The sequence below is a fragment of the Melanerpes formicivorus genome, unplaced genomic scaffold (genome assembly GCF_026170545.1).
Source record: "Melanerpes formicivorus ecotype bairdi unplaced genomic scaffold, bMelFor1.0.p_v2 SCAF_1, whole genome shotgun sequence".
Classification (NCBI taxonomy): domain Eukaryota; kingdom Metazoa; phylum Chordata; class Aves; order Piciformes; family Picidae; genus Melanerpes; species Melanerpes formicivorus.
The window spans coordinates 40,490,654-40,514,776 of NW_027142353.1; the positions used below are offsets into that span (position 1 = coordinate 40,490,654).

At 37.1% G+C, this 24,123-nt stretch overlaps 1 protein-coding gene across 3 annotated transcripts in view; it reads right to left on the reverse strand.

The window, feature by feature from the left end:
• Positions 1–24,123, reverse strand: part of HERC2 (HECT and RLD domain containing E3 ubiquitin protein ligase 2) — a 120,827-nt gene that overhangs the window by 41,182 nt on the left and 55,522 nt on the right. For all 3 annotated transcript variants that reach the window (XM_068140704.1, XM_068140685.1, XM_068140695.1), the window contains exons 27-57: positions 23,735–23,949; positions 22,709–22,841; positions 22,473–22,600; positions 22,155–22,350; positions 20,827–20,963; positions 19,695–19,868; positions 19,467–19,603; positions 19,230–19,381; positions 18,448–18,639; positions 17,540–17,727; positions 16,852–17,044; positions 16,099–16,281; positions 15,339–15,523; positions 13,562–13,709; positions 13,269–13,465; positions 12,804–13,034; positions 12,023–12,158; positions 11,255–11,398; positions 10,146–10,288; positions 9,684–9,951; positions 9,376–9,518; positions 7,771–7,869; positions 7,508–7,676; positions 7,287–7,412; positions 6,448–6,556; positions 6,160–6,299; positions 4,266–4,456; positions 3,260–3,365; positions 2,999–3,090; positions 1,692–1,867; positions 1,084–1,195 (exon numbers count right to left, since the gene is read on the reverse strand). In XM_068140704.1, the coding sequence (XP_067996805.1) occupies positions 1,084–1,195; positions 1,692–1,867; positions 2,999–3,090; positions 3,260–3,365; positions 4,266–4,456; positions 6,160–6,299; positions 6,448–6,556; positions 7,287–7,412; positions 7,508–7,676; positions 7,771–7,869; positions 9,376–9,518; positions 9,684–9,951; positions 10,146–10,288; positions 11,255–11,398; positions 12,023–12,158; positions 12,804–13,034; positions 13,269–13,465; positions 13,562–13,709; positions 15,339–15,523; positions 16,099–16,281; positions 16,852–17,044; positions 17,540–17,727; positions 18,448–18,639; positions 19,230–19,381; positions 19,467–19,603; positions 19,695–19,868; positions 20,827–20,963; positions 22,155–22,350; positions 22,473–22,600; positions 22,709–22,841; positions 23,735–23,949 (4,943 nt within the window). The remainder of the gene's footprint in view (positions 1–1,083; positions 1,196–1,691; positions 1,868–2,998; positions 3,091–3,259; positions 3,366–4,265; positions 4,457–6,159; positions 6,300–6,447; positions 6,557–7,286; positions 7,413–7,507; positions 7,677–7,770; positions 7,870–9,375; positions 9,519–9,683; positions 9,952–10,145; positions 10,289–11,254; positions 11,399–12,022; positions 12,159–12,803; positions 13,035–13,268; positions 13,466–13,561; positions 13,710–15,338; positions 15,524–16,098; positions 16,282–16,851; positions 17,045–17,539; positions 17,728–18,447; positions 18,640–19,229; positions 19,382–19,466; positions 19,604–19,694; positions 19,869–20,826; positions 20,964–22,154; positions 22,351–22,472; positions 22,601–22,708; positions 22,842–23,734; positions 23,950–24,123) is intronic.

Genomic DNA, 24,123 nt, shown 5'->3' on the forward strand with positions numbered 1-24,123 from the left:
CAAAACTTGAGGGGGAAGTCAAATGTGATATAGACAAGGACTACATTTTTTGTAATGTTTTCTTGGAAAAAGAAAAAAAGAAGGGGAAAAAAAGGGGGGGGGGGAGAACAAAACCCAAAAAAACCCAGTAAGTTAATGCTTTATTTCCTGAAAGAGACTCAAAATCTATTCTATTCTGAAAGGTGATTGTAGCCAGGAAGGGGTTGGTCTCTTCTCCCAGGCAGCCAGCAACAGAACAAGGAGGGGACAGTCTCAAGCTGCATCAGGGAAAGTTTAGGCTCAAGGTGAGGAGAAAGTTCTTCCCAGAAAGAGTAATTGGCCAGTGGAATGTGCTGCCCAGGGAGGTGGTGGAGTCCCCATCCCTGGAGGTGTTCAAGAGGGGATTGGACGTGGCACTTGGTGCCATGGTCTAGTCATGAGGTCTGTGGTGACAGGTTGGACTTGATGATCTTTGAGGTCTCTTCCAACCTTGGTGATACTGTGATACTGTGATAGAAAATGTATACTATTACATCTGAAATGCTTTCTAAACATACTTTTCATACTGGGAATACCTTTAATTGATTAACCATTTGCCACGTATTGCTGATTTTGTATAATATTAAAAATTATGTATACATGGCTGCACACAGTTGAAATTCTTTTCAAATTAACACTTAATTGTAATGAAGTTATACAAATAAAAATATTGGAATTCAACTGTATTTTTCTGCTGACTGCCCCAGTTCCAGGTACAAGTAATACATAGAAAATTCCAACAGTATCTTCATTTTATGCACACAAACTCAAAAGGAACAGAACACATATCTGGTGCTACACATTCTTAGAACAATCACTTCTGTCTTAAATTGACAATTTAAGGCTGCTATACACAATAAAAATGCACATTTTCTCCAATGTTCCACCCAGAAGACATGCACATGTCTTAACAGGAAAAAGACATAAAAATCTACTCCTCCTAGCTTCTGATAAAAAAAGGTAAAATTCCAAATAAATCTGATTGATTTTGCAGTGTGAGAGACCTGTAAATTTTATTTTTAGTTGTTTCTCCTTTTTAGTGAAATATAAAAACAACAAACATACCTTGGAACCTTTTAGCCCTCCCAATTGATCTTTGTCATTCAGTCCCCAGACAAAAACTTTGGTTCTTATTGTAGCTGCTGATTCAAGCCCAGCTGCCTTCTTTCTAACAAGACTAAACATATTGAGGAAAAAAACAAACAAACAAACACACATACAACATAGTCAGTTTAGCAACCTGCACACTTCGAGCATAGGCACCTTTCTACTGTATTTACTGTTATAGTTTGGAATAGTTTCAGCAAACTACACCACCACAGTTAATTGATATTTGTAACAAATAAACAAAAAAAGCCCAGAATATTTCACTATGCAGTGGTAAATGTGTGTCACACATCAAATATAACCAAATCAAGTTTTTAACTAGATTTTGCACTCCAAGTATACTGCAGAAGCAATAAAGTACAAAATAGAACCACCTCAGCAGTGTGATAATGCAAACAAGTTAACTTATCAACAAATTACCTATCTACAATGAGAACAATGCTAGTTTCTCTTTATTACCATTCAACCAAATTAAGTTGCTCTTCTTACAAAAATCTCTTGAACTGTAGAAATACATAGACATTAAGGTTCTTTATTACTTCTCCCTCATCCCTGCAGTTACCTACCTCCCAGTGTTAGCTTTATCATCATCCTCTTCCTCATTATCAGAAGCTAGGAAAGGGACTGCGGCCAAATCTTCATCCTCTGCACGTATACGTCCCAGAATGCTGAGGCCATGTATTTTGCAATCAATCCCAGAGCTTCTGCACTGCTTGATTGCTATCTCAACATACCTATGGTACTGTGAAGAAGAAAAATAAATTACCACCTTTTCAGTTCTATATAACTTTATAAAATGTAGAAAATAATTAGAACTTTTGCTTGAATTTGTCAACTTAAAATTAAATAGGAACTTCAAATATTTGGCTTTATAGTTGTGTTCAGTTCCCACCCCCCACAGAAACCACGGCTAACTCAGTCGGAGGAGCAGATGGAAAAGCTATATTTTACAAGCAGAATGAAATGCAGTGAATATATACATAATATACAGTATTTACAATATATACAAAAATATACAGCAAAGAATGTAACACAGAAAACCTGCCTCTCCTCACTAGAGGAGGGTCCCCCCAAAAACACCTTTTCCCCCCCTTCCTCCCTTTTTTCCCAAAAACGGTTAGAGAGAGAAAAATAATTATTAAGGGGGAAATTCTGTTAGTTCAAAGTGTAGGCTAAGGGAAGAAAAAGGAATTAGTTTCTTATCTCATTAGACCAAGGTCAGCCAAGCACAGAAAGACAGCAGCTGCCCAGGCAGACTGAAACAGACCGACTCAGACCCAAACTGAACTAAAACTAAAATTTAAAGTTGCATTCCCACTGACCTACCAATGAAATTCATTTAGAACTCTTCTGTTTTCCTTTTCACACCAAAACATTCAGCCAGAGCATATCAGTAACTGCCCCTTTCTTAAAGGTGTAGCCGAAAGCGGTGACACTAGCCCTACACAATTCATACTTCAAGATAAACATATGGCCTCATTACAGGCCATGAAAATTATTTCACTTCCAATCTTCTAAAAATTCATTGTGCATTCCTCCTTGCTGTTACAGAAAAACATCAGAACTATTATCCAAGGTAAGCTTTATCATGCACCAAAATAATCCCCAGATTTAAGATGATTGGGATTTTTTTCTTGGTTCATAGGTATACTGATTTACATCAGAAAACCTACATTATCATTTATTACAGAGGCTATTATAGTATTACACTGTGATTATGGTAAAACTTAACTATGCTAAACTGCCAGAAGTAGCACTAAGTTAAGGAAAAAGTAAAATACCATGCTTTAGTAATCACAACAACACTTTTCATTTATCTCCTGCAGCAAAAGATTTTTCTGTTGCACGTACGTCTCACACAAACTTCACTTACTTCTGTACAATCACTGAGAAGAGGCACTGTGGTGTCTGTAGGATTTATATTGATTGTCTTCAGCTCTATAAGGTTATTTAAGGAATTGCCCCCTAGAAAACAAACAAAGGAAACAAAAACATTTTAAGACATTATGTTTGTTTCAGAAACAGGCATGATGCATGATAAATAGATAACTATGTTAACCAAAACCAGATAAATACCTACAGTTGAATGTACAAAGAAAGTGTGTTTTAGACTTCTCATACAATGTACACGTACCTGACACTACAACTAAAGAGGGCATGTAACTGCTGTCTGCAGGGTCCACTATCATCTTCAGTCTGTGAACAAGAACATCTGGGAAAATTTCCAACCGAATCCAGTGCTAGGAGAAACACACAGAATTTTACTTTCAGACAGTATTGTTAGGACAGTTAAGAATAATAAATGTGTGTTGTTTTTGAAGAAAGAGGAAAACCTTTGTGAATGGTAATTAACATCTGTAGTATGTGGGAACTGGCCACAGGAAAAATGACCTTGTGAACTCCCATGCCCAACCTCCAAACATAAGACAAACAGTTGCAGCAAACTATTTGCTTCACCTAAGAGCAACACTACAAATAACTCTGAGAAAGTACAATACCATTATCAGGATATTCAGGTCAGGAAATGGGATATAATGTTAGTTTTGCTTACAATCTGTAGACAATCTGAAAACAGGGTACCTGGGGATATTTTCAGCATGGCCATGATCAGAGCATCAAACATGCCGGACAGAAAAATGAAGAGCAGGGGGTTTGATTTCATGGGTCCCTTTCAATTCAACATATTCTATGATTCATGGCAAGCGAGAGAGTGATTTGAGCCAGTTTTAAGTAGTGAGAGCATAGATGCTTTTCATATTGCAATAAAGTCGCTTATATTATATATTATCAATGTGACTCTTTAAGAAGAATTCTTATCAGTTACACTGAAAAGGCAATAGTATCCATGCAGCCAAATACAGAATACAGTAATTACCTGTATTTCAAAACTCACACAAGTTCCTTCCATTGCACATGAAATTAGAAAGATGAAGCACAGCTTTAAAAATATAGGTACATTTACCATGAAGAAAGAGTTTTGTACTTCAGATATCTGTTGCTACTACTCTATCTTATACAAAAATAATATAAAAAACCAACCAACCAAACTAACCAAATCTATTTCATTAACTTCTTATCCTCTTAAGAATAAAGCATACCAAAATATGGCATTTTCTCTGACCAGAATAAACCAGTTATACCTTTCCTTGTGACCCAGAAGACTGCCAGCACTGCTCACTACCATCAATAAGACGTGAAGCCTGATTCACAGAGGATGACACATTCAAATTCTTAACTATTCTTGACCAATCGTCCAGTAACATTCCCCTTTGGCTACTGTGCCGTCTCTTCAGCTGCTTTCCAGAACGTCCGCAAAATACTGGAGACTGTCCTGCATGGTTAAGTGAAACATTAAGCGTTTGCCTCTTGAAGAAAACTACTTTTATTAAACCTATGAGCACTGTGAAAGGAAATACAACAATCAAAGAATTCAGGTATGCAGTCTAAAAGTAGAATACACAAGCATATCACATAGGTACGTTAGTATCTCTCACGCTTAAAGGGCATAGATCAAGGTTCAAGCACTTCACAGTCACACTTTCTATTCTTATGATTGATTTGTACCAGGAAAAGAGGCATAATATACAGCAAAAAGGAAACATTAAAAAATTACGGAAAATTACTCTTCTGGAATGTAAGACATCAAAAGTAATTCCTAAAATCAAATAATCAAACATTACAGGGCTATGCAATCTTTAAACTGACTGAATCCTTAGAAGACTAACATTCCTGACTTGAAAGAGTCCTTCCTTTTGAAATATAAATCGAAATTTATGATGATACGTACTTCAAAATGCAAGCCCATAGCATATGGATTTTCTACACCACCAGAGCACAAAAGAAAAAGAACCACAACCAACCCTCAACAAAATCCTTATTGGATAATAGACACAGTTTATGTTACAACACTCAAGAGTTCAAAATCTTGTTCTTGTGGTGATTTAGCAAGTTGTTGATTTCCACCCTGCAAAAGCACACTTCTACTTTGCTGATCTTTGTAGCTTCTAGAAAGCTTGACTAAAAGACTATTTAAACTCCTCTAACTAGGAGAATGGGAGAGACTGAAGCTTCACACCATACTAACTGTACACTCATATTAACTGATTTATTAATGGAGAGTCTTTCTTGCCCTTTATACAAGTCATCGTAAACATACAATGCATGTTTCTTGATTGCTAGTAGGGAATATATCTTAGTCATTTTCCAAACCAGTTTGCCTGACTATGTGTAAATATGAAGAAGTTTAGTGCAGACACCAGCATCACCTTGTAAATACTAGGGACCAGACAGGTGTTAAGGAAAGAAATAACAGTTAATGTCAGGTAAGTTTTGCTTAATAATGAAAACCCCAAAAGTTCTGAAGTGAAAATGGCTGCAACTATTCTTGCCCATAAAAAAACCCCAAAACCAAAAAAAACTATTATGAGTCTTTCAAAAGGCTTTCTCCTCCTACCACACTGCCCTGGAGTCTCCACTATATCACAGAGGAAATGAAGCAACAGCCATCACACTCTGATAAGCAAAACTGTTGAAGAGCAATTGAAGTGGAGGAAGGTACCTTAGCTACTTCAAGCCGCACCTGCATTTAGGCTGACATTAGAAGATGGAAACATTAAAGAATTACATGTTTAACTCTCAATATAGGTGAAGACACTGTTCTGACAATACAGAGTAACTGTCACATAACTGTATTTTGCAAACTTCAAATAAATAAAGTTTAAGCTCTGATGTTTTGGTGTAGTCTACCGTGTACGACTGTAGCAGTGCTATGATCTGCTAAAAAGTTTTGTTGTCTAGAGGGTCAGACCAAACACTAATTTCAGTAAGAGTTGAAATTTAAAAATGCTTTTATTAACAAAAAAAAAAAAAACAAAAAAAAACAACCAAAACACCCAAACCCACAAACAAAACACAACCAAAAACCCACAACCAAACAAAACATAACAAAAAACCACACAAACAAACCAGCAACCAAAACCACTACTACAATGCACTTCAAATTAATCTAAGAAACACCAAGATTATGGAACTTACCTGGTTCATTTATTCTGCCAAACGTATGTCGAGTGTTATGCTTCCTAGTTTTAAAACAGGTTTCACAGAAGTCAAAATCATCACAATTTCTGCATTTGAATCTAGGTCCATTGATAGGAAACATCTGACAGCCATCGCACCTGATTTTACAAAGGAACAATGAATAAATACATTTCTAGCAAATTCCATGGTACAAGTTAACTGTAACACAATTCCAGATAATGGAATCAAGACAATAAGTCTAAAGAGTAAAAATATATGCTAAGATAAAAGTAAATCATCACTTACGTGACTCCAGGATGAATGCTGGGGACCAGTTCCATTTCTGACAACAAGCCAGTCCAATGAGACTGCTGAGGAAAGTCTACAATGACATCTTTTCCATTGGCACTAAAAGCTGCAAGAAAAACATGCAGAAAATACAACGTGCTGAAAAAATCTCTATAAAATGAAGCAGAAAGCATCCAGTGTAACATCAGAGTAGAAACATACAATACATGCTGCTTTCAAAAATAATGTTTTATTTAATGGAACTCTGTACTAGCCTTATCAGACAGCATGGAAACAGGCAGAGGGAAAGGGAGTTCTGAGGGGTTGTTAACCTTATTTAAACTCCCTGACTCTGATTTTTTCAGAGAGAGTGATTGCTTCTATGAAATATAGTATGACCAAGATCTGTACCTCTTCAAAAGATCTATGCCCCATAGATGTTACTTCCGTAACATTTCTTACAGCTTGACACTAGTGCATCCCACTTTCTCCTCACATCCATATGAAGCCTTTGAGTGACATTTACTTCTTAAAGGAAAAACATGTGTGGTTCATCCAAAGTATAAATGAGAGCTACAACAGGATGCTGCACAAATCAACAAAGACCTCTGCTGTATGCAGAGTGGCTCACAAAGCAGATGAGCATACTGAAAAATAGACTCCCACAGAGTGTGTCTCTATAAACTTGTCACAGGCATCAAATGCATTCCATACTCTTATCATACTCCACGATACAGTGTGATTTGTAAGAGCATCTAGAAGATTATTCTATGTAATTCTCTCCTTAAACACTGTAAAAAGACAGGGTAGTTTTCAGTTCTAATACCTCCCCATGCCCCATTGTGAATACACGTTACCTTTGACAACTCCTACACTTCGGTGAGTAACAGACCCCCATTTGTATTTGGGTGTGGTAACAGAGCTTTTCACACGCACTTTGTCACCTATCTTGATATGAGACGCAGTACTATGCAGTGGGAATCCTAGCAGATGCAAGAATAAATGCATAGTGAGTGGGTTTTTCCCCTTAATGTAGCTTTAATTTTTTTAATTAAAAAGCACTTGTCAATGAACTTACCTAAAAGCTCAACATGGATATATCTGACCCAGTAAGTTCCACCCTTTTGTTGCCAATCACACTGTACGTTCAGGTCATGCAATCCATCTCGATCCAATTTAATAACTTTGCCTACATCTCCTTCACAAACCTCCTCATAGGTTCTGCAGCACCGAACCATCATCCCCACCTAGGAAAGGCAACAATGGAATGCCGTAGATATGTGAAGACTTCTGCACCAGAAGGAAATTAGTTTCAATATAGCTTTTCATTGTCATGCTTACCTGAATATTCTCCCTCACATACACAGCATAGTCGTCATTACTTAAGAAATCAGCTCGTTTCTTATAGGTCTGGGTCTCTGTTACAACAGCACCACTTGACTGTGGAAAAACAACAAATAAAGAGAAATTGTTTTCACAGAATCAATAAGGTTGGAAAAGACCTCAAAGATCATCAAGTCCAATTAAGTAAAATTGTTAGCAGAGATTGAATATAGCCCAACAAAACCAAACACATATAAATTGCATTCCAGAATAGGAAAAATATTCAGCAATTCAACTCGCTATATGGTTAATCATAGCAGCTTTAAGATTTACTTCAAAGTTTAGTTTCCACAACTAGTTGCCAAGGAAAATAGTTGCAAATTTTCAACATGTATGAAGCAAGTTGCTTTTATCGAATGTGCCTGCCAAAGAAAGCTAAACCAAGTGGGATTTGTGAGTAATTTATTTAGGCTTGCAGATACACATTTACATTCAACTTCTTAGGCTATTACTTTAGAGAAGGAAATAAAATAGTAAGAACTCCCAGTGGTACCTACTATTTTTTGTCATATAATGCAGTGGGATTTAAAATATCCTCTTAGAAAAGCAAGCTGATAAATAAAGACAAGACTGTAGTTACCAGAAAGTATTCAAGACTCCATTACCTTAAAGAGAACTGTTGTACTGCAGCTGCAATGTGAATTTTCAGAAAACTTAGTTCTGTTATCAGCATTTAATGGATTTTTTTCCTGTTTGTTTAGGGGTTTTGTTGTTGGAGGGGTTTTTTGTTTTGTTGGGGGGTTTTGTGTGTGTGTGTTTTGGTTTGGGGTTTTTTTTTTTGTTGCTTTGGGTATTTTTTCTTCATTTGTGGCAAAATATAGCACAATTTTTCACTGCAATACTGATGAAGACACCAGAACTCAACGTCAGGTCAATTTGCTTCAAAATATAATGCATTTATCTCGACTACAAAATCCCACACATGCCAGACAACTCAATATAACCCCTTTACAAACAAGTAGAAATACAGAATCCATTCAGTTTTATCAACAAATCCTTCTGAACCACTTCCTGAAAATCAACAAAAGATTAATATAAACTCACTTTAAAGCCATCACACCCAACTGGCATTGTAAAGATTATTTTACAGAATCCAGAATTGTTTTGATTGGAAAAGACATGCAACATCGTCACTAGGAAGTGAAAATAGCTTTTACAAGGAAAAAAATCAAAAGTTGTTTCTGAGATCTTTTTGCCATTTATTCACTAATTCCTGACTTACTCCTTGTAGCTAACTTATATTTGTTTTTCAGACCAAAGGAAGAGAGGCAGGTAGAAAACAAAATGAAACAAACCCCAGTCCTTTACATTGTCTATTTTAAATGAAACTAAGATGAGCTGTCAGGGATACTTACAGCTACTACTAGTGAAATATCCTAGTTGCATTCCACGTGCTACTCATACATGCCTTAGAAACATATGACAAATGTGGTCCTTGTTAAGAGTCTGGAAAGCTAGGGACAGCAGAAATGTCTTTGTACTCTAACCAAGTTCCTAACAGGAAAGAATTATAAAATTTGCAGCCAGCTAGCACAACTTACATTTTAGGAAGCTGATACTCACCATGGGGCAAGCAGCTTCAGCTTCTTCTACCTCCTCTGCTATTTCCTCATCTGAATATTCATCAGAGATAGTATCAGCATCAGAGAGATCAGTAATTTGAACATCAGGGTGATCCAACAACCAGCCAACCAAGGCTTCCACTCCTAATACAAAAAACAAACTCAGTCCATCTCTAAGGGATTCTCTGACTTTCTTACAATAGCATGCAAACAAAGAGAAGTACAATCGCTCCCTTGTAAGTAGCACTTTAATCTGCTCCCAACTTTCCTTCTCCTTCTAACATCTTTGACTTAATTAAAATTAAATACCTGGTAATCCAGAAGCACTTCCAGAGGTTCCAGACAGAGATTTTAGTGCAAATTCTATGTTTTTTCTAGGAAATCCCATTTCCATAAGTTGAACCACAATGGGAAGGGGCGGAATTGGAGATTGCTTGCGTTTCTTTACTTTTGTGGGTCGGATATGTTGCACTGTGATGGGTGTTGTAGACTCACTGGAGCTGCAGTCTTCAAACAATGGAGTTGATGGATGAGTTGACTCTACAGCCAGATACTGGCATACTGCCAAAGCAGCAGCCTAAATCAGAAGAAATAAATGAGTCCAAGTAAAAAAGGCATATCTGGTATGTTTCTGGGGGTGTGTGTACCTGAAATTAAAGGTTATTTGCCAAAAAGGGTTCAGTGCCACTTTTTAAAAAAACCTGTACTTCAAGTTTCAATTGGAATGTGAATGAGAAAGACTTATTTATTAGGTTACTTAGAATACTCTACCTCAAGCTCTTGTTTGTCAAATATTGCTTTCACAGGTGATGGTTGCGTAGCAGCTGTCAAAAGTTGCTGTAAAAGAATCATAGGAGGCTGAGGTCCTTCGGGAGACATATCTCCTACATCCGGAGATGCAACTGCTCCATCCTCTTGAAAGAAAAACATTATTTTAAACCAAACCCACATAATACAAATCAGTCAGCAGACTTATGCTGGGGCTATTAGCTGATGAAACACTTTGTTACTTCTCTTGTATTTCTTGTCCACAGGAATCATGCATTTAAGATTAAACCATGTGTGGCACAATTTCCATACAAAAAAAAACAAATGGGAAATTTGAAAACAAACAATTGTTTTACTAAAATGCACCTAGAACGTGTCTAGCAGAAACTGCTCAGTAGACACTGAATTTGCACAACTGTCTTCCGAGTTCCTCTTTTTAAAATAAGATTATTATAAAAAGGCCCTTCCAGGACAAATTGCTTTATATAGACAACCAGCAGTCTCACTGATCTCCAAACATTGCATACTTTCTGGATTGAGTCTAGCACACCTCTCTGGGAAGAGATATACATATAAGTATTCATTGTCCCTTCAAAACAGTGTATCTTTTTTGAAGGAAGTGGCTCATGATTCTTCAGCTTTTATATTTTATTTTGCATTCAAAATATTAAACTACAATTCCTTCAACTCCTTCTCAGAGTATGCTTACAACACTATCTGGTAATTTGCATGTAATATCCTGTTTCACTGGAAACTGCAAAGCATTTGAAGTAAAAGAAATAACTGAGAATTCAAGCTTTGAAGCAGAAAACACTGCAAGAAATCCAAGGGTATTTTTAAATTACTTACAAAGCTTACTAACTATAGAAGACTTAAAAATTGAGTTAACTCAAATATTTCAACCTTCAAACCCTTCACCCACTTAGTCTTCAAAACCTGAGTTAAAAAGTCAGAATATTTCCAATATACAGGGTTAAACACTCTTGAATTTTAATTTTCAGTCTTTAGAAGACAAACCTAGTGTCAACCCTCCAACTTCCATTAGTGAGAGTCACAAACTCTATCTACCATCTAAACAAACAGCAGCACACTCAGGTTGCACTTCAGATTACCTGCAGGATTTAATGCACACTCCTGCACAGCTGGCTGAGATAAGATTTGCCTTAGTGTATCCTGGTGAGAAAGCAGAGCTCGGCCTGCCTTCAGTATGTATAGCTTTAGTTGCTGGCATCGCAGAAGATCCAAATCCACTTGACCTATTAGAAACATTAAACAGTCATCAGCACTAAGAATCTCTTCTATCAGAGAATAAAAGTTATCATTTATATGCCTCAGTTCAAAAATGATTTTACATCTTAGCTCACTGTATGAGAGACTACGAAACACTGATGAGATAATTTGAACAGCACCTGGGTAAGTCTGCACATATTCTATGACACTACCTTCCTACTTTTCACAGCATGGACAACCACACAACAGATATACAACACAGGAAGTATAGTTAACATGTCATAGAATCCAATTATTTTAAGCCATTCAACACAAGAGGCCCACCCCTAAACCACCTAAACCTTTTCTCATCAAATTAAAAACAGTATTCCCCTTAAATGCAAAGCAATTCATCTCATAGCTAAACTTGTCTTATAAAGGTATACCAGTCAACATTGACTAATAAAAAAGGTAAGGCTCCAGAAAACTCTTTTCCTTATTTACATTGCTGTTACAATTATTTTTCTTAGGAGTATAGTGACCTATTTAAAACCAAACAGACAGACAAACAAAAAAAAAAACCCAAAGAAAGAATACACACACACACACAGAGCACCCCAAAACACAAACAAAAAACCAACCAAACATCACCAGGAAAACCCCAACTGTACCTGAAAGACTCTGACTGGGAGACTTCATTCTTTGTTTTTCTACTTTACTTCCAGCCAGATTTACTAGCTGAGCCCAAACAGATAACATAGGTTCAGTGAAAGGCAAGTTGTTCACATTAAAAGCCACAACTGGAAGCTAGGCAGTGAGAAAAGAACCAAACAAAACTGCAGTTAAGTGTTTTCCAAAATTTTACAAAATCATTTAAAAGTTTCAGTGGTTATTAACTGAAGAGAAAAGGTAACATTCAACTTCTTGCTCTTGACCAGGAACAACTGCAGAGGATTTCTATTCCTTACATAGCTAGCTCCTAAGCCTGTATTTATACCACACAATTGCAGGTCTATGTGGTGAAAAGCAAGACAGTCAGAGCAAGCTGGAACCGCAGTCCCTGAAGCAGCCCAGGCACTGAGTTTGCTTTCACTAAGGCCATTAGACAACTTGAGATTAAGATTCAAATTAAAATACCCAAGACTTCTACATTCATTAGTAAATACAGTTAAATATAAATAAGCAAGCTTCTCTCATGTAAGATCTATAAATCACATTGCCATAACTTTGGATTTCACCTCAAGTCAAAGGGCATCAGCTCGAATCCCTTCCCTTTTCACCTCCTCAACAATAAAGGCCATGCAGAGGTGTACACACATGCCATCTTAGATTTGCATTCAGAGCATTGAACGTCAATGCCTTTACCCAATAAAGAACAAATATTTTCTTTGCATCGTATTTGAGTCTTTAACCACAAATTTCCCATGTTAAAGCATCGCAAAATCAACTTACTGGCTTTAGCTGATTCAGAGGGCACACTCTACATGTTCGCATGTCATAGAACTGTACAGTGATTTTCCCTTTTGGGGTGATGCGTGTTACTGTGCCTTCTCCAAATTCATCATGAACTACTTGTCCACCCAGTCTCAAACGACTGTCTATGCCACCAATCACTGCTAACACTGCCATCAGGCCTCCCACCTCTGGATTCTCGGTGTCAGGAAAGTAGTCATCCAACACAGTCTAACAAAGAACAGTAAAATTAACTGTAGGGAGAAACATATACTACTCTCTGCTTTAAAACACAAATTTAATCATGCATACTTCAATTTAAAAATTACAAAACAAATACATACATATAAAATTATAAATATGGTTTCAAAGTTAAGCTTAATATTGTTTATAAACATTTAATATTTATAATTTCAACATAAATATTGCTATAAAAATGAGCTTATTTTAAAACGTGGAAACTACCCCTTCTGACTGTTTTCCTGCAAAGATGTGGGTGATGGAGGTTAGCTGAGAGTTGATGTACTTGTTTATGAGTCCATTCCACTGGCTGAGCGAATGGAGTGTCCTCAGCAGTGCCACTATCTCTTCTGCTAAAGTACTACTGTGAGTAGCAGTTAGAGATGCTTGGGGCCTGGCCTTTCTCCTTCTCAGAGTAGATTCTGGCAAGACAAAGTAATTGCACAATAATTATTCATTTAACAAACATTCTCCACACACACACACACAAAAATAATCTTGAGGGAAAATTCTTCTACCTCTGAGGAGTGGGATATCTGAAGAACAAGTACTAAGCAGGCTGCCTAAAAATCCAAACAGCTTTTCCACAAGAAATTTCATGTCTCTTGACCTTTCATTTTTATCCCAGGATGGAAGTACTGCTTTCAACAAATGTACAGCAAGGATCTAAAAATAAAAAATATTAAAAGATTCATGTTACTCCAAGAAGTGAATCACAGAAGACAGACATTTTAAAAGTTAGCCTTCCCTTGTAGTTCCTTCTATAATGCTGATTTCTTTCCATCTGTGGAAATTACAGAGCTACTGATCTTCTTTTCAGTTTGATAAAGAATATTTTAAAAGAAGTTGTGCCACTTCAAAGTCGGTAGCAATTTTCTGGGCATATACTAGTGAATACAATCTCTTCAATACTCAGGACATGAGACAAACACATACTGAGAAACAAAGTAAATGACTAAAACATGCAGGGGAAAAAGGGAATACAGAATGGGAAGGTTTGTACAGATTCCAGACTTGGAACTTAGTACTAAGATTTTATTTCAGAATGAAAGTTTCCCAGAATTCTGCAATGAAGGTTATCATAGTTAAAAATTGTTGAGTTTTAAAGCTGAACGATACAAGAAGGCAAAAAGCAACAATAGTGACACTCAAAAGTAGTTACTGTGAACCTGAGGCCTCTAACACAGTATGGAAGGAACAGGCTGGCAACCTTTAACCTAGACACTCAGTGCGGGACTGACAAGGAACACGGAAAGGTGCAGTTCTGCAGTATGGAAGAGCAGATGGAGTTGCACATTCTGAACATTTCAGGTTTTGAGTTTTCTCATCTTCTACGCAGAAGACCAGTACAACATGAGTGATCAGTAACAGTGAAGAGATCTCTATTCTTGTAAATCTCTGTCATTAACACATCTTTCTAAAACTTTGAAGTCTTGTCTTTTTCTTATTATAAAATTAGATGCTGGTACATGAGGAATGCTAATTTCTCTAGAGTATTCCCTGAACAGCAAATGACTGTAATGCTGTAAGTCCTGGATGATGATAGACGTCTCATCATATTAAAAATACCAGCGGGAATTTGCTAGAAGATCAGACAAAAATGAACAGGCCTTTATGAGACAAGGCTTTAGTTAAAAAATTAAGAAGATCTTTTGATCCCCAAGCCTTAAAACTTGGAAGACTTAGTCCATAATAAGGCTGCTTTTCAACCTCACGAAAAAGGCATTACAAGATGCTAAGGAAAGAAGAAAGAAGGGGAAATGAAAAAAAAGACAAAGAGAAAGAAATGGGGAAGGGGCAAAAGAAATACAATACCAACACAAGATGAAAAGATGAAGTTTCTTAAGAGAGACTGCAATTCAAATAATAACAGTTTACTATGGAAAGAGAAGGGACAGCTGGTAACACAGAACTTGATTAACTTTAAAATTAAATTGCACATTTTTCCTTATTATTTTTTGGTTATTCTTTTCTTCAGTCAACTTCTAGGAAACATGGTATCAGAGTTTATGGAGTAAGTTTTTAGAACACTTGTTTTGGCCTCTTATCTGTACAAAACTTTTGGATTTTCAATAGGAGAAGGGAGTCTGTAGTGCTCTGAAGGAACTACAGATGTATATTAAAAAAAATAATCATCTTAAATACAAGACAACGTGCTAGCTCTTTTTCCAGTTAATGAAAAACTGATTTAAGGACATATCCCATCTGTGTTTTAAAAGAAACTTTTTTTCTAAGCACAACTGAAGTCTACAAATTCATTGCCTATTAAAATAAATTTGGAAATACACACATTACCTGTCTCTGTAGTGAAGCAGCAGTGAAAGATTCATGCCCTTCAACAATTTTCATAAGCAAAGTTATCCACTGAGATGTACTAAGAGTGCTGCACATCTGAGGCATGAGTGCTATACTTCGAATGAATCCCAATGTGCACCAACTCCTGTGCTGTTCTTTATAAACTAATTTATTTGGCAAGGAAGCTAAAAACAAAAAGATATATACATGTAAGAGTTTACTTTTCCACCAGCTATGTAATTCTCTATATACTGCACTGGGCTTTTTTGGACAAATCGTAGCACTGGACTACTCCACTGTCTTTACATCAACTACTAGTTTCAGTTTTAGAGTCTGCAATTATTTTGTTCAATAAGCCTTTAAAACAATTCTCAGCTTTATACCATTTCCTCATTTCAAAGTAGCTGGCATCATTATTCTGAAATTACAAAGAAGCTATGGAAATTAATATGACATACCCAGTCATACTCTTCTAAGCAGAAAAAGAATTATAAGAAACTCATTGTCTAAGAAAAGCATACACTATCCTGATGCTCCACATCTCATGCACTTCTCCAGTTTTTACTGCTCATGTTCCAAGAATACTCAAGATCACTTCTGCTGCCTTTGTTAACAAGATTTTAAAAGCTCTGAAAACGTATTTTCTAGCCTTTGCTCTTTCATGATTAAAAACTAGTAACAAAAGATTTACAAAGTTACAAGACAACAAACCGCAAAACAGAACAACATAGCTGAATCAGATTGTTTCTGTGTAAGATACCCGATTTATCTATTGTTCCACTCTCCACAAGCATACGGAGTAGGCCACACAAAGTTCTCGTAGCATCACTTTGCATGACTTCAGCATGGACACCAGCAGAGAGACACAATGTCTGCAACAGGTTCACAGTACTTGTCAGCATCATGGAAGTAGGGTGGAGATTCCGTTCAACTTGTTCCCCTTCTGAAAGGAGACACACAAGGCAAAGGAATACACTGAGTTAATATATTTCGCAAAGTTCTGAACCAAAAAAAGATATCTTTGTTTCATTTGTTAAGATGAAGTGACATGAAGAAGATTCCCTATTTCCAACTGCAAGAGCAAAATATAAACCAGGTATTTTGTGTAGATATTTTTAAGTTATTCTCTAGGAGTACACAGCTTAACAGAAATTCGAAAAGCAGTGCCAAGAATAGGGAAGCAGTGTGACTAGATGTATACTTAAGCCATATAAAAATTCCACACATTAAAATGACCTTAATATATGTTAAAATGTACACCTCTTGGTATAGATAACTTAAATTATTTCCATTAGATAATAGTTTGGCCCATAAATATGCAACAAATGTGGTATCACCCTTTCTATCTTCCTATCTCACAGTAAAGATACCTTAAATATTCTGGTCAGAAATGTGTAACAATTAATTTAATCTTCTTTCATGAATCATTTCCTCCTGTGAAAGTTTTTTCATACTAAATTGAATTTGGAATTCAACTGATATTCTGCCTCTACTTTAAATTTGTTTTTTTTACCAGAATCATCCTCAGTGTCTGAATCCTCTGTTGTAGGCTGCGTTGCTGGCGGTGGTTCAGCCAGTTTCAGATCATATTTTCCCTCTTTCCCCATTCTGTAAGAATTTGTACTTCCAGTGTCCCACTGCACTCTAATCCAACCATCCTCTCCCAATTCTCCAATCACACGACCCAAACCTGGAGCAGGTCCATCCTGACAGAAGACAGACTTGTTACACCATGAGAAACACTAATTCTTATGCAGAGTTCATAAAATAATTGCTCATTTGCTGCTAACCTTATGGCTAGCCAGTAAACATTCAACAGTATTTCAAAATCAAGCATAAAATTGAAAAGTATTTCTCAGTCTTCAAAGGATATCACTTCCAGTAAACTGCAGCACTCCTCATGTTTACAGGTATTTTATTATATGCTATGCAAGTGCCATACACATCTAGCTGGAAATGTACAATACTGTAGCAAAAAAAGCGATCCAGTTTCCTATTAAATCCTGAATCAGAATAGTCTCACTAAAAAAGAACTGTCATACCCAAAAATAAAGTTAAACAGCTAATTTATCTATTTTGTTAATTCTGTAAGTCTCTGAAACGTAAAAGGACCTTTAAAGTTTGAACATGAAATTCAGACAGTCCACTGAATGGATATTTTAAATTTTGGCACACACATATCTATATGAAAGAATTTGTACCTGATCACCCCATTTCCAGTCTACCCCTCTAACCACTCTGGTACCAATTTTCATCATGGCTGCCAGCTCTGGTCCAGAAACCGGGAGCTGAACAGGGGTAGTTTCCTTTCTTGACTCTTCTAGGACTGTAGCAGAAGCTCCATGAGAAGAGGCAATCATATCATCTTCAATATTGTCAGAACTAGGTCCTAAAGGGGAGGGGGGGAAACACACAAAAAACCCCACCTTAAAACTAACTACATGGTTTTATACATACTTTTGTCACGCTTTAAGACACATACGATCTGCCATGTAAAAGCAAAAATAGTCAGATACAGTGATATAATGAGGGAAGCTTTTAGGAAACTACATATAATGGTTTTGAATGCACAAAGACGTAAAAACACAAATCACAGAGACATCACAATGATAAGTCCAGTGGCTAAATGTTCTACAAACAGAATTTTTTTTGGAAAAACTTTTTATGAGTGCTCCACTTAGGTACGAGTTACAAGAACAAATATTTGCTCTTATCTAAGAAAACCAAGAAAGAAAGAGAACCTGAATCATGGCCATAAACACCACAGTACTTCTTGTTACAGACCAAAGGAAGCTTCCAGCTTAAATGTGCAAACTGGGAGCAATTTTAATAGGTAGAGCAAATGAAATAATGATTAAAGAGCAAGCAATTCTTATGCATTTCTTCTTCAATTTTCCATGTTTCCACCAAAACTGCACTATCACTCCTAAATTCTAGTAAAGGATGAACAAACTCAAGGCTTAGGAGAAAGATCATGACCAAATAAAGGCTGCATTAAGTACCACCTTTAAGCAGCAAAAGCAATCCTGTAGTTTGGGTACACTAACTGATAAAAGATACAGGAGACTTACATAACACATGCTTTCTTCCAAACAAGAAAATCACGTACCTATTAGTCGCAGCGTTGTTTGTGTCAATGCCAACATGCCAGAATTAAGGAGGAGGCTCAAGGTATTGGCACCATGCTGCAGTGTCAACATGTTGAGCATAACCAGCAGAAAACGTGCTTGTGGAATAGTTCCAAGACTCGGTCCTGCTGGATTCTCATTAGTAATTGTTTGCAGAGGAACAGGCTGCACACCTAATTCAAAAGTAATATAAATAAGACAGTTGACACTTGGGAGTGACACGGTAATAGGTTATAGATTCGTCTGCTCTAAAATGTAACTTTCTATACTTTAGATTTTAATGGTAAAATGTTACTTATGAGTAATCAATCTCCTGTTGCTGGGAAACCAGCAACACTCTCTCAAACACTGGAAAGAGTTGAGAGAGGGTTGGGGTAGCAGGGGGTGGAAAACAGTGGATGGACAGAAAGGGAAAGTAATTGTCAGGACAAAGCAAGGGAAGCGATTTTAAGAACCCTATTGGGAACTTTTAGAACAATGACCAGTATTAGAATCATAGAATCAACCAGGTTGGAAAAGACCTCAGAGATCATCAAGTCCAACCTATTATCTAATACTTAACACCTCATGACAACTAAACCATGGCTTCAAGTGCCATATCCAATCCTTTTTTGAACACCTCCAGTGACAGGGACATCACCACCTCCCTGGCCAACACATTCCAGTGGCCAATTACTCTTCTGTGAAGAACTTTCTCCTCACCTCAACCCTAAACTTAATTGAATACAGTTCCCTCCCCAGTCAACACAACAAAATGATTCACCTAGTTCCTTAAATTTTGCATTAGCATCTAGTAAGATGTTTCGGACATTCTGAATAGCCCAGGCATACAACTTTCCAAAAGTTACTTCTAGCAGCATTCTGTTAAACGGTGGGATCAGATCCACATCCTTCAAGCAGTCAGTAAGAGGCTCCCTTCATAGAAAAACAGCAACAAAAAGTTAAGTTGTTTGTTTGTTTCTTGCTGAAGAATTGCAAAAGCAAAAGCAACAAGTTTTACCCTATGTTGGCTCCTTCTGGAATAAGTCTCTGCCACCCACAGAACATTGCATACTGCACGGATGGGAGCAAAAAATTCTTTGCTGCCAGTTTCAGAATAGTATCTATTCCCTCCAGACGAACTTCTGCTCTTTCCAACTGCAAAAGAGGGCAAACAAAAGAAACGATAATTTATTAATTGTCATATGCCAACTGCTAATACATGCATGCTCCTTTTCATCCATCTGACCTGTTTTAACAAACATTTTCTCATTTTTTCTACATCCACAGGCTCTTCTTTAAGTGCAAATTCAACAATGGTGTTAAGGAGGGCAGACTGTGGATACAAGCCTTGGACATTTTGCTTCAGCCATTTGTATTTGTGGACACCTGTAACTGTACTCAGAAGTGGCTGCCACTTATCCTGCAAAACACAAAATGTATCATATTGAACCATTTTAAATCATTTACTTTTAAATTACTGGAAAAAAAAATTAGTTCTTTCCTATAAAAACTAAGTATAAACTTAAAATACTATGAGGGGAAAAAAAAAAAGAAACTTCTTCCAAACCAGGAATGAGCTTAGTATTATTTGTAACTCATTGTCTTGTTTGCAGTTGTTGCATAACATTTCAAATACATTCATGTTCAAAAAAGAGGAAGTAACCCATCACTACCTTTTATTTTGAAGTGAAGCTTTAACCAAACACTTCTAAAATTATTACATAGAATAAACCAGGTTGGAAGAGACCTTCAAGATCATCGCATCATCAACCAATCCAACCCACCTAAACAACTAAACCATGGCACCAAGCACCCCATCAAGTCTCCTCCTAAACACCTCCAATGACGGCGACTCCACCACCTCCCCAGGCAGCCCATTCCAATGGGCAATCACTCTCTCTGTCTAAAACTTCCTCCTGACCTCCAGCCTAAACCTCCCCTGGTGCAGTCTGAGACTGTGTCCTCTTGTTCTGGTACTGGCTGCCTGGGAGAAGAGACCAACATCTGCCTGTCTACAACCTCCCTTCAGGTAGTTGTAGAGGGTAATAAGGTCACCCCTGAGTCTCCTCCTCTCCAGGCTGAGCAACCCCAGCTCCCTCAGTCTCTTCTCATAGGGCTTGTGTTCCAAACCCCTCACCAACTTTTAGATTATCAGTAATCTAAAAATTAGAGAAGGTATCTTTACATATTCTAAATACACAGTAGACAAGCTTATTTTTAAGAATTATTTCAGGTTTCAATGCATCATACTTAATTATATATCCCAAACACCTCTATCAGCACATTAAATGTCAAGTTACAGCAATCACGGTTCAGGACCTAAGCTCTTTCTGTTGTCATTTTTATTCACGAGGCTGGTTCAATACCTGATATCCTACCTTGGGTGATTTGATTGGTATGGGCCTTTTATCTACAGGTACAGGACTGTGAGGTACCACACAGGCTTCTTCTAAATCACTTTCATTATTTCCAATTTTGGTTTCCTCCACATCAGCAGATTCAGATTTTTTTGGCACTAGACATAAAATAAGAATTATTCTTTCCTATAATCTGATAACATTCTACAGTGTCACATTTTTAGGTTTGTATTGTAGTTTAAACACACAGGATACTTAAAATCTGCTTGTAATCAAATGGAAACGTATTCTTGGTGAACTTTATAGCCAACTATTATTAGCTCTAGTAATGTCCACTTTTATCTTTGCAGACCAGCTTAAACAGCACCTTGCTGATTTTCCATAACATTAATTTACTTCCAGTTAAATGGTTCGCAGAATCACAAAAAACATCTCGTTGGAAGAGACTCCAAAATCATCCAGTTTAACCTTTGACCCAGTTTAGGGTCAATCCTAAACCTTGTCCCTAAGTGCCACATACTGCTTAAACACCTCCAAGGACAGTGACTCCACCACTGTCCTCAGCAGACCATTCCAAGGTTTGATAACCCTGTGAAGAAGTATTTCCTAGCACCCAGTCTGAACCTCCCTTGAAATAATTTCTTCTAGTCCTGTCGCTTGCCACCAAGGACAAGAAGCTGGACCCTCCTTGCTCCAACTCCCCTTCAGGTAGTTGCAGAGAGCAGTAAGGTCTCCCCTCAGCCTCCTCTTCTCCAGGCTGAACAACCCCAGCTGCCTCAGATGCTCCTCATAGACCATGTGCTCCAGGCCTCATTGCCCTTCTCTGGACACACTCCAGAACCTTAATGTTCTTCATGTAGCGAGGGAATCCAGAACTGAATACAGCACTTGAGGTGAGGCCTCATCACTGCAGAGTACAGTGGGATGATCACCCCCCTGCTCCTGCTGGCCACCATGTTTCTCATACAAGCCAGGATGCCTTTGGCTTTCTTGGCTACCTGGGCACACTGAGCTCTGGGCGCTCTGGTTCTTTGAATACAGTGCTTTGATAAAAATACTATTTTTTTACTAAGATGCCACTTCTAATTTTACTAAAACTAGAATGACTGATATTGATGGATCATTTTTAATATACTGGAACACAAAGAAGTATCTCTCACCTAAACTTGACTCTCTTGTCTGCCTGTTCTTGCTATAGAAACTAGTGACTTGAAAACGTCACCAAAATTCAGCAGGAAGCAAATGGCTTTGATGTTTTAGCTAACTGGAGTTGAATGCAGAGTAGCAAACCTTGGAATTAGGTTAATTTTCATTGTTTAAAAGAAAATACAGCATTAATGTTTTCTTACCTCTCTTTTTCCTTTTTTCTCTTATTATTTTCTGAGCTACACTCCGCCATCGGGGCAGGGAACTCAGCAGTTTAAATTTAGACACTATAGAGAGATCATTGCAAACTGCAGGACGTAGTTCATTGAATAAGAATCTCAAACGCTCAATGACAGGAGCACAAACTTCCTTGTAAGAACGTCCTTGTTCTTGATGGGTCTAGAAAAGGCATTGAAAGATTAGGCTATAATTTATTATACAATAAATTGAGCAATATATGACTTTTCAGTAAGACAATTTGAAGAATAAATAATCTTAGCTTCAGCAGGTAAGAGGCTTACCTTAATCAGTGAGCATTTTGCTTGGTAGACAACACGGCACACATCCACTACAGATTTCGGTAAGGTTTTGTGCTTTACTTGGTCAACTCCAAGGGTACCGGGATGAACAAGAGACAATGCTACATGACCTTAGTGGGAAAAGACAATCTCTGAATATGCATTTCCAAAACCATTCCACAAGAATTTAAACTGGTCCAAAATATATTCCTGGACAGCTATACTACAAGCCCACCTACCTAAATCCTCATGCTTCAGAAGACAACATAACAACAATCGTCCTACTTCTTCCACAGGATGCTCGGGAGGGAATGTGATTGGTGTTGTTAAGTGACACTGTTTACAGTATCTCTCTATTTGACACAAGAAGTCCTACAACAACAAACAAGAGCCTCTATTTAATTTTGGATTTAAATACAATCAAATAGGGTCCAAAACACAGCAGCCAGCATTTATATAATACAAAACCTCCACAATCTGAAGTAATATTCACAAGTGAGATATTACACAGTATGCCCTCTTTAATACACAGAAATACAGTCCAAGAGCACAAAGAATATCCTGTATCATTCTTGTATTAAGAGCAACATGACATAATGAACAAAGCTACTACTGCTTTTATCTCTTGCTGAGATAGCCAGGCCACCTAACACATTTTTTTAATTGTCTTCTCCTGCCTCATCATTATTGTTATCCTATCCTTTCAAAGACTATTTTTGGGTTTGAGGTGTTTTTTTTTCCATAAAGAAGCTGACTTCAAAGGGCTAGAAAATCTAAAGGTATTACAGAAGACAGTTATCAATGTACATCTCAGAGGGTTTTACAATATCCACAACTCCAACTAGGTGAAACCTGAACCCCAAGGCATGAAGGAACACTCAAGGCAAAAGCAGACAAGCACTTGGTGCACAAAATCCACCTACACTGGTGGTTGAAGTGGAGGTGAGGACAGCCTGTCAATACTATAAAAACTTGGCATGTAAAGCAGCGTGTTACTAATTTTTTGTAAGAATACACTGGTATTTTTTTGTTCTCCCACTCAAGATTTTAAAATAAAACAATGAACTGTTAAAATATCAAGGGAAATGCAGAAATTATATCCATTAGTAGTATTCAACCACTCCTTTCTCCAAAAACAATTCTTAAAACAATTCTTAAATAACTCAATTTTTTACTTTTGGATAATTTTTACCAATAAAACTGTTTCAGGCCACTACTGTCCAACCTTAAGTAACACTTTGAGAATAGAACTACCAAGGGCTTACCTTCACAGTGTGATCCTGAATATTATTATCTGCAATAGCTTGGAGAAAAGGTTGTGAATGGTCACTCAAAGTTAATCGATGTGAATAGAGTTTTGATTTATTTGGGGTGGTGTTACCAGGTGAACTGCAATGGTCTTCATCTTTTTCCTCATTGTAACTGTAATGAATCTGACTAGTTTGCAAACCTCCAGAAAAGATAGAGGACTTCAACCATTCTAAAAGAAAGAAAAAACACAAATATGTATTCTAATGATTAAACTCTCAAGACTCAACAGTTCCCTCAAATAAAAGGCATATATAGCTTCAAATGATGCTTAACAACTCTTTTCACTTGTTCAAACTTTTTCCCCCACAAAAAAATGGGTCCTGCAACTAAGACACAGCTAAGT